Source organism: Trichechus manatus, unplaced genomic scaffold (genome assembly GCF_000243295.1).
Source record: "Trichechus manatus latirostris isolate Lorelei unplaced genomic scaffold, TriManLat1.0 scaffold00093, whole genome shotgun sequence".
NCBI classification, from domain to species: domain Eukaryota; kingdom Metazoa; phylum Chordata; class Mammalia; order Sirenia; family Trichechidae; genus Trichechus; species Trichechus manatus.
The window spans coordinates 9325147-9336230 of NW_004444029.1; the positions used below are offsets into that span (position 1 = coordinate 9325147).

General features: G+C 41.5%; 1 protein-coding gene across 1 annotated transcript in view; it reads left to right on the plus strand.

The window, feature by feature from the left end:
• The first annotated feature begins 3938 nt into the window (after positions 1-3938).
• Positions 3939-11084, plus strand: part of SVOPL (SVOP like) — a 66707-nt gene continuing 59561 nt past the window's right edge. Inside the window, exons 1-3 of the mRNA XM_012557299.1 lie at positions 3939-4020; positions 4207-4298; positions 9237-9335. Of these exons, the coding sequence (XP_012412753.1) occupies positions 3939-4020; positions 4207-4298; positions 9237-9335 (273 nt within the window). The remainder of the gene's footprint in view (positions 4021-4206; positions 4299-9236; positions 9336-11084) is intronic.

The window sequence follows — 11084 nt, forward strand, 5'->3', positions numbered from 1 at the left end:
AGAATGCTCCTTAGAATTGAGGATGGTGAGACTTGGTCTCACGTACCTTGTACATGTTATCAGGAGGGACCAGTCCTTGGAGAAGGACATCGAGCTTGGTAAAGTAGAAGACCCTCAACGAGATGGGTTGACACAGTGGCTGCAACAATGGCCTCAAACATAACAACCATTGTGAGGATGGTGCAGGACGGAGCAGTGTTTTGTTCTATTGTACATGGGGTCGCTACGAGTGAGAACCCACTCAATGGCACCTAACAACAACAACCACTATGTGAAAATAACAACTTTTCATGGTCTCCCCTGGGAGAGAGGATTTCATGGACTTATTTCTGAAGCAGCATTGATTTCTCTCCTGTCTGGGAATATTTGTGTCTTGTAAGAGTGTTTTCAGAAAACAAATAATATCTACACCACAGTATAGTAGTTTTCATGTGTCTTTTTTTATCCCATCTAGATTATGGCAGGGAACGTGTCAGAACCCCCTTTGAAGTCTCCACAGGTGTCCCCACACTCTAGATGGAGAGCTCGCACTTAACAGCATTAACGACCTTGGTGTGCTGTTCTATAACTGCTCCGTGGCTATTTTTATGTTCTGGGAAGAGGAGATCTTTCTCTGAGTTCTGATTCTGCTACTTCTTAGTGGTCTGACATTGGAAAAGTTATTTAAGCATCACTGAACCTCATTTAAAAAAAGGATTCATTTTGAAAAATGTTGCACATCCTCAAAAGTAAGACTGAAAAAACAAACCAGTTGTGGTCAAGTTGGTTCCGACTCATGGTGATTCCGTGTGTGTCAGAGTAGAACAATGCTCCACAGGGTTTTCAATGGCTGTGATCTTTCAGAAGCAGATCGCCAGGCCTTTCTTTCGAGGAGCTTCTGGTTGGATTCAAACTGCCAACTTTTCAGTTAATAGCTGAGCACTTAACCTTTTGCACCACTGAGGGACTCCTTTACTCAAAAGTATAGGACAGTAAAATAAACCCCAATGTATTCATCATCTTTCTTCAATACTTATCAACATATGTCCATTCCTGATTCATTTATACACCTATCTGCCTCCTCTGCACCCTATTCTCATCTTACCATTAAATTATTTTAAAACGAATCTCGAACATCATATCATTTAATCTATAAATACTGTAGTATGTTTCTAAAACTAAGGACTCTTCTCTTCTACCAGAACCATGATGTCGTTATGATGCCTAATACCATTAATAATCCCTTAGTATAATCAGACTTCCAAACTTGCTTAAATTTCTTATTGCTCCCCTTTCTGTTTTCTTTTTTTTTTTTTTTTTACAGTTGTTTGTTTGAATGAGGATCTGAATAAGCTCCACTCATGAATTTGGTTGATTTGTCTCTTTTCTTTTAGTTTATCGGTTCCCTTTCCCTCTTTCATCTTGCCATTTATTTATTGAAGAATTAGGTCGTGTATCCTATAGAATTCTCCACATTCTAGAATTTTCTTATTGTATTGGCCCGTCGTAGTGTGACAGGTTTCTTCATTTCCTGTATAAACTGGTGGCTAGATCCTGAAGCTTGCTCGTATTCAGATGCAATTTCTTTCTGTGAAAATCCTTCACAGGAGAAGTTGCATATTTCCCTCTTACTGCATCTCTTCAGGAACCCTGTAATGTCTAATTGGCTCTCTTTCAGTGGTGTTGGAATTTTTCAGTGGGTTCAAGTGTTGTATCAGCTTTATCCATTAGTAAAGTTCTCCATCAGCCTTTCACTTAATGATGTATCCACCATTGATGATCATTGCCTAGATCCATTATTTTATTCAGAGTTGCAAAACAGTGATATTTTATTCCATCATTTATTCTGCATATATTAGCTGAAATTCTTCTGTGAAGAATAATGTTCTGTCAGCAACTGTTTGGTTACCCTGAGGAACAGACATCTGTACAAGAAGGCAAGATATTTACTAGTCTTCAGAATAATGGGTTGGTTTCTTAGAATTCTCCAAAGGTGATCAATGAGCTTTTCATTTTAGTATCATTATGAACAAATGGGAGCCCTGGTGGTGAAGTGGTTATGAGCTTGGCTGCTAACCACAAGGTCAGCAGTTCAAATCCACCAGCTTCTCCTTGGAAACCCTATAAGGCAGTTCTACTCTGTCCCATAAGGTTGCTACGAGTTGGAATCAACTTGACGGCAATGGGTTTGGTTTTTTGTTTATGAACAAATGGATTTTAATATCTTTGATGTGGCTCAATTCTTTGCAGTCATGATTCCTTTTGATGCTCAAATTGTCCCATCTTAGGCCAGGGGGAGCCTTTTCGAGCTGAATCCTGTGTAATCTTTTGTTGCAATCCAAGCAGGTGTTGCTATGTTCCTTGCTATCTGCTATAAGATGTTCCAGGCTCAATTTGTACAGTTCCTGCTGCCGTTTATCTAAGATGCCTGAGATTCTTTTAGTGGGAATGGTAAAGGAAACAATCTGGGGTCTAGGAGTGCTCATTGGTCATTTTTTCTAGTAGATAGAGCTAGGAGATATATAAATGTATATGTATATAAAGTGAACATATATACAATGAATTCATATTGGTATTTCCAACTCAAAACTGGGATTGTATGTTTTTTTACATAACTTTGATTGTATATTTGTATCTCTTTTCTCTTACACTGAAAATCTTGGTTCCTAAGAGCAAACAGTTAAGTGCTCAACTGCTAGCCGAAAGGTTGGCCGTTCAAGCCGACCCGGAAGAAATCTGCTTCTGAAAGGTCACAGCCTTGAAAACCCTATGGAGCACTTGTTCTCTGCACACATGGGGTCGCCATGAGTCAGAATTGACTTGATGGCAACTAATGGCAACAACAATACTGTTGGCATAATTACATACTTGTTTTACCCTACAATATATGCTAGTATCAAAATAATAATGATTCCAATATTGTTACTAACAATATAATTACTGAGAACAGTTTGTTGTTGATGTTATGTGCCATCCAGTCAATTCATAGAGAACAGTTAGGATTTCCCTTTATCCTACTGGTGATGTACAGTTAAACCGTTGTTGTTGGGTGGCGTCGAGTTGGCTCCAACTCATAGTGACCACATGTGAGAGTAGAGCCGCCCCATAAGGTTTTCTATGCTGTGATCTTTACGGGAGCAGATGGCCATGTCTTTCCTCCCACTGAGCGGCTGGTGGGTTCAAACCGCCAACCTTTTGGTTAGCAGCCAAGTGCTTAATGACTTCGCCACCAGGGCTCCTTACAGTTAAATTACAGTATCTTCAAGTCATTTGAAACATTTTCTTCTGTGTGATTAAGCTACCAACTTGATACACGTATTTCTTTATTTTATTTTTCTTTTGATTTTTCTGCTTAAGAATCTCAGTTTTTAAATTAAAAGAAGTGGGGGAGTAAACAGAAATGTGCTACAGATTTCTGTTAGAATTAAATGAACTGATTGATACCTGCAAAAGCACACTGAAAATCACAGGACGCAGAGAAATGTGAAGTCCTGGCTATTGCGATTATTTTTCTGTAACAAAGGCTGTTTTCTCTGCTGGAAGCGAGGGAGGGAAGAGGGAAAGAAACATAACGGTTACTGAGGGCGAATTATATGGCAGGCCCATTACACACAGAATTTCACTGAACCCACACAACAATCTTATGAGGTAAGTGTACCCTCATTTACACACGGCTGCTCAGTGTGGAAATTCTTTCTCTGCTACTTGTTAACTGTGTGGCTGTGTTTCTTCATCTCTAAAATGAGGATAACAATAGTGCCTAGCTCCCAGGGTTGTTGGGAGGGTTAATGGAGTTAGTTCATAGAAGCTTAGCCCAATGCCTGACAGAATATTCAATGAAATTCTTTGCGTACTATACCTGCCATGTAATAGCTCTCAATAACCATTATTTTTCTTTCCTTCTTCACAGCCTCACTTCCATCAGGGAAGCTGTGTGGGGAATTTGAGCCTTTAAGAAGATGACGACCAAGCAGACGGAGCCGGTCACTACCATTAGCCTTCAGAAGTTGAGTCTGACAAGCCCAGAGCCACAGCCCAAAGGTAAGCGTATCACAGATGTCTCCAACATTCATGCTGCTACTTAATTCTCCCCTATGTTTATGAGTTTTGATGACAATGAACTGACTTTCCAGCACCTTCCATTATTGCGCCTTGTTTGAGCAATTCTTCCACACACATTCCCTTCCCACCAGAAGCTGTTCCTTTCACGTTGCCTTTCCTTGTTAGAACCAAAGACCTTTACCGTGGAGGATGCTGTGGAGACCATCGGGTTCGGGCGTTTCCACATCGTCCTGTTTCTGATCATGGGCAGCACTGGGGTGAGTGTCCTTGGTGATCATTTCACATCCCAAAGCTGGCCTCGTGGTTGTATCCACACACACACACCCCCATAGCAGTCAAGTTGATTTCGACTCTTAGTGAGCGTATAGGACAGAGTAGAACTGCCCCATAGGGTTCCCAAGGAGTGGCTGGTGGATTCAAACTGCCGACCTTTTGGTTAGCAGCTGAGCTCTTAACCACTGTGACACAAGGGCTCCCACGGTTGAATACACAGTTACTCCCGACCTCCAGTCTTGGTGGTCCAAGGGAGGAGGAACGCTGTGAGACAGATAACCCAAAATTAATTTTCACCTTTGTCAGGTGATCCGTTATGAGCAATTGAATATCTGTGTCTCCATGTTCTGGGAATTCAATAGTCATTTAAAAAATAATGGTTTAAATCAAGGTATTGGGAAGAGAGAAGAAAACGATGGCATTGCTCTACGTAATATTAGACACAGCGGTTCTCAAACATACTGTGCAGAACAGTCAACGGGGTTGTTTGTTGTAATCACAGACTTCCAAATTCTTTAACAGACACTGATGAAGGTTATTATTTACTATCTGCTATTTTGAGCAAAAAAGGAGCCCTGGCAGCACAATGGTTAAGCGCTAACCGAAAGGTCAGCTGTTCGAACCCACTAGCTGCTCCACAGTAGAAAGATGTGGCAGTCTGCTTCCATAAAGATTACAGCCTTGGTGGTGGGAATGTAAAATGGTACAACCACTATGGAAAATGATATGGCGCCTCCTTAAAAAGCTAGAAATAGAAATATCAGACAATCCAGCAGTCCTACTCCTAGGAATATATCCGAGAGAAATAAGAGCTGTCACGTGAATAGACATATGCACACCCATGCTCACTGCAGCATTATTCACTATAGCAAAAAGATGGAAACAACCTAAGTGCCCATCAACAGATGAATGGATGAACAAATTACGTTACATACACACAAAGGAATACTACAACCCCAGAGCTTCCCCCGACAGTGGTGACGTACAAGTGCAAAACCACTGCAGTGAGAGTATGTGAAGAATCCACATCAAGATGCATAATGATAATGAGATAGAATAGAACATCTAGGACAAGTGGTCAACATAACAATGGTCTGAGAGTAAGGATACCTAAGAGGGAGACCAGTGAGTAAACACCAAGGAGCTCTGACTCTCCCCACTCAGCTAACCTGTGTAACGTGAGTTGCAGGCAGAGCCTGACAAGTTCTCCTGCATCTCTCAGAAGCATTGCTCTCTAGGGAAGCAGTCTAGTATAGAAAGAGAGAAAGGCAAGAGTAATCCTTGCTCAACTTTTATAAAAATCAACAACACAATGTAGAATATTCTGCGTCTATACAGTGAGGTCTCTGCTGTTGTTGTTGTTAGGTGATGTTGAGTCATTTGTGACTCATAGTGACCCTACATACAGCAGAACGAAACACTGCCCGGTCCTGCGCCATCCTCACAATAGTTGCTATGTTTGAGCCCAGTGTTGCAGCCACTGTGTCAATCCATCTCCTTAAGGGTCTTCCTCTTTTTCACTGACCCTCCACTTCACCAAGCATGATGTCCTTCTCCAGGGACTGGTCCCTCCTGGAAACATGTCCAAAGTACATGAGATTACGTCTCGCCATCCATGCTTCTAAGGAGCATTCTGGCTGTACTTCTTCTAAGACAGATTTGTTCCTTCTTCTGGTAGTCCATGGTATATTTAATATTCTTCTCCAACACCATAATTCAAACGCATCATTTCTTTGGTCATCCTTATTCATTCTCTAGCTTTCGCATGCATATGAGAAGATTGAAAATACCATGGCTTGGGTCAGGCACACCTCAGTCCTCAAGGTGACATCTTTGCTTTTTAACACTTTAAAGAGTTCTTTTGCAGCAGATTTGCCCAATGCGATAAAATATGTCATTTGATTTCTTGACTGCTGCTTCCATGGGTGTTGATTGTGGATCCAAGTAAAATGAAATTCTTGACAACTTCAATATTTTCTCCATTTATCATGAACTGCTTATTGGTCCAGTTGTGAGGGTTTTTGTTTTCTTTATGTTGAGGTGTAATCCATACTGAAGGTTGTGATTTGATCTTCATCAGTAAGTGCTTCAAGTCCTCCTCATTTTAAGCAAGCAAGTTTGTGTCATATCGCAGATTCTTAATCAGTCTTCCTCTAATCCTGATGCTGAGTTCTTCTTCATATAGTCCAGCTTCCCGGATTATTTGCTCAGCATATAGATTGAATAAGTATGGTGAAAGGATGCAACCCTGACACACACATTTCCTGATTTTAAACCATGCAGTATTCCCTTGTTTATGTGCAGGTTCCTCGTGAGCACAATTAAGTATTCTGGAATTCCCATTCCTTGAAATGTTATCCATAATTTGTTATGATCCACACAGTCAAGTGCCTTGGCATAGTCAATAAAACACAAGCAAATATCTTTTAGGTATTCTCTCTTTTCAGCCAAAATCCATCTGACATCAGCAATGATATCCCTCCTTCCAAGTCCTCTTCTGAATCTAGCTTGAATTTCTGGCAGATCCCTCAACCGTTTTGAATGATCTTCAGCAAAATTTTACTTGCATGTGATATTAATGATATTGTTCAATAATTTCACCATTCTGTTGGATCACCTTTCTCTGGAATGGGCACAAATATGGATCTCTTCTGGTTGGTTGGCCAGGTAGCTGTCTTCGAAATTTCTTGATGAATTCGAGTGAGCACTTTCAGCGTTGCATCCGTTTGTTGAAACATCTCAATTGGTATTCTGTCAATTCCTGGGGCCTTGTTTTTTGCCAATGCCTTCAGCACAGCTTGAACTTCTTCCTTCAATACTGTTGGTTCTTGATCATAGGCTACCTCCTGAAATGGTTAAATGTTGATCAATTCTTTTTAGCACAGTGACTCTGTGTATTCCTTCCATCTTCCTTTGATGCTTTCTGCATCATTCAATTTTTTGCTCGTAGAATTCTTCAATATTGCAACTTGAGGCTTGAAAATTTTCTTCAGTTCTTTCAGCTTGATAAATACTCAGTGTGTTCTTCCCTTTTATTTTTCTAACTCCAAGTCTTTGCACATTTCATTATAATATCTTACTTTGTCTTCTCCAGCCACTCTTTGAAATCTTCTATTCAGCTTTTACTTCATTTCTTCTTCTCACTTTAGCTCTCTACATTCAAGACCAAGTTTCAGAGTCTCTTCTGACATACATTTTGACCTTTTCTTCCTTTTCTGTCTTTTTAATGACCTTTTGCTTTCTTCATGTATGATGTCCTTGATGTATATGCTAGACTCCAAAAATTGTAAGATTCTGTATTTCAAAGGACAAGTAGGAGTGAATGGTTGGGATTTTACTGCCAGCTGCTCTCTACTGTCAACCAAACATTTCCACTTATATTCTGCATATTTGATCTTCTAGTATGGTTTCTTAAGAAGAAATCGTCCCTTGGCTGAAAACAAATTAGAAACCCTCTGTTTTAGGGTGTCTCTTTCTCTTGCAAACATATGTGAGCCCTGTCTTCTTGTCCATAACAATGTACCAGTGAGTGAAAAGTCAATTTAGAATTTTTTTGCTTTCCCAAATCAACCAAACTACCCATACAAAGGAAGAGTATCTCTATGAGATATTACCTGTGTTAGGAAGAGGGAGCTCTTGTACCCCTTTCCAAAAGACAATCATCAGCACTATACATTACTAGTTAGGCCTTCCGCACATGTCCATCTTCAAATCTACGTCCATGGAGGTTGTATGTCTACTGCATGATGACACTTGAAGTTGCGAAATGGCCTCAGGTTTGCTTTGAGTGTCTTAAAGGCTGTTTCAGTTCTTCCCAGACCACTGCTAGGAAGGGGCCTTTACCAGTTCTCCCCTCCCCCCATCTCTCACACGCAAAGGAGAACAATGCTATTTATTTTGGTGTGGTAGCCAAATCCCTTCCCTGGTCTTAGGGTGATGCTTTGTGAACCAGGATCTTCTCATCAGATGCGTGGACAGGGATGGGCTGCGGAGGGCTCCTGTCAGGCACTTGTAAAGAGGCAGTGGGGAGGAACTAGATGGTGTCCAGCTACCACCACAGACCATTCTGACGGGGGTCACGATAGCTGATCTCAGAATGTGAGAAAAACGTATAACAAAACTCAAATTCTTAAAAAAGTCCAGACTAACTGGACCAGTGGAGACCAGAGGACTCCCTGAGACTATCGCCCTGAGACACTCTTTAAACCTTGAACTGAAACTATCCCCGAGATCACCTTTTAACGAAGTAGCAGACTGGCACACAAAATAAAGGATAGTAGCTGTAAGAATGGTGCTCTACATAAAAACCATTCGTTATGGGATTGAAAGGTCAACATTTACCCTAAAGCAAAGATGAGATGATAAGGGGTCAGGGAAACTAGAGCATTGGAAATGGAGTAACCAGAAAGCAATTAAAGAGAATGTTGACACATTGTGGAAAATGTAACTAATGTCACTGAACAGTTTGGGTGGAAATTGTCAGATGGGAACCTAATTTGCTGTGTAATAGTTAACCAAAAATACAATAAAATATTATTTAAAAAAAAGAACAGAGAGGCAGTGGGAACAGTAGGCATGTTTCAGGGCCTCACGTGACTAGGATGTATGTAACAGCATCCCTGTCAGTCCCTCAGCCTAGTCTGTGGCCAGGACTTTTAGATGGTCTTCTAAGACCTTTTTCTGGAGTGCTGTAATCTTTATGGAAGCAGATCACCAGGCCTTTCTTCCACATCTTCACCAGGTGGGTTTGAACCATCAACCTTTAGGTTAGTAGACAATCTCTTAACCATTTGCTCCACCTAGGGACCTGGGTACACAGTAGGTGCTTCATAAAGGAGAGTAGGGAGGACGAGGGACAGGGAGATGGGGGAAGAAATGGTAGCAAACCAGCCCTGAGACACGACATTTTTCTCTTCTCTAAGGTTGCTGAGGCCATGGAGATCATGCTAATAGCTGTGGTGTCCCCTGTTATCCGCTGCGAATGGCAACTGGAGAACTGGCAGGTGGCGTTGGTGACCACGGTGAGTGCCTGCTGCCTGCGCCATGAGGGAGCCAGCTGAGGCTGGGGACTTCCGATCCCCTCTCTCATCTCACAGGGCAGAGATCCCAGGGTACCTCCCCATCTGGTGGGCTGGCTTCCACTGCTCATGGGTTTGCAGGCTGAAATTAGCCTTCGAGGCTCTCTCCCCTTTCCCCTTCCCTGAGGTAAGGAGTAACCCTGGACTGCTTACTCTCCAGCCCCTACCAAAAGCCCCTTGGAGAGAAATGTAAACAAGAACATGACTCTAAACCATAGGTTCTAGCCATGAGTTAAGTGAGTTCACTAAGAGGCCACCTAGTGGGACCCTTGTGACTTAACCAACCACCAAACCACTCTCACTGAATTGCACTGTTATGTGTTTGACTTTTCTCAAAGGCCACTAAAAGCAGCCTTCTGAATTGCCCATGAAGTTTTTCTCTAAAGTGGAATTAAGGATATTATCTGCTGTTCTTTCAGAAGCATTTAAGAGCCAATTCTTTGCCAGCGCTGTGTGTGTGCACGTGTGTTAGGAGGGGGCCACAAGCACTTGCCTGCTGCTTAAATGGAAAGTGAGAAGAGGGTTGGAGACACAGGGGCCAGAGCACCTCACAGTCCATGCATGGACCCCATTTTGTGGGCCACTGCTCCCCAACATGGGGCGAGAATCCACACACCCTCCCAGCATCACCCACAGACTTGATAAAAAAATATTTGGCACACATATGTATTACTGTTTTTTTTCAAATATCTTTTCCTAAATTTTATTTATTTTGTTGTTGTTATTGAGAATATACACAGCAAAACATACACCAATTCAGCAGTTTCTACAGGTACAATTAAGTGGCATTGATTACATTCTTTGAGTTGTGCAACCACTCCTATCCTTCTTTTCTGAGTTGTTCTTCCTTCATCAACATAAACTTACTGCACCCTTAGGTTCCTATGTAATCTTTTGAGTTGCTGCTGTCACTTGGATCCCATATAGATAGTTCTTAAAAGAGCATAATGCTTAAGGCAGACCTTTTTCACTAGTTAAACTAAATTATTTGGTTGTAAGATGACTTCAGGGGATACTTTTGGTTTAAGGCTTGAAGATTATCTCAGGGCAATAGTTTCAGGGGTTTATCCACCCTCCATGGCTCCAGAAAGTTTAAACCATGAGAATCTGAAATTCTGTTCTGCATTTTCCCCTTTTTGATCAGGATTCTTCTATGGAATCTTTGATTAAAATGTTCAGTAATGGTAGCTGGGCACCATCCCGTTCTTCGGGACTCATGGCAAAGGAGGCCATTGTGCATGGAGTCAATTAGCCACACATTCCATATCCTTCTCCTATTCCTGACTCTCCTTTTTTGCATTACTGTTTTTCAAATTATCATTTTGTTTAACAAACAGCAATTTTATGTGAAAGCATTATTGACTTCATGTTATTGTTAGGTGCCATCGAGTCGGTTCCAACTCATAACGACTCTATGCACAACAGAACGAAACACTGCCCGGTCCTGCGCCATCCTCACAATCTGTGTTATGCTTGAGCCCATTGTTGCAGCCACAGTGTCAATCCATCTCATTGAGGGTCTTCCTCTTTTTCACTGAACCTGTACTTTACCAAGCATGATGTCTTTCTCCAGGGACTGATCCCTCCTGATAATATGTCCAAAGTATGTAAGATGTAGTCTCCCCATCTTTGCTTCTAAGGAGCATTCTGGTTGTACTTCTTCCAAGACAGATTTGTTCATTCTTTTGGCAG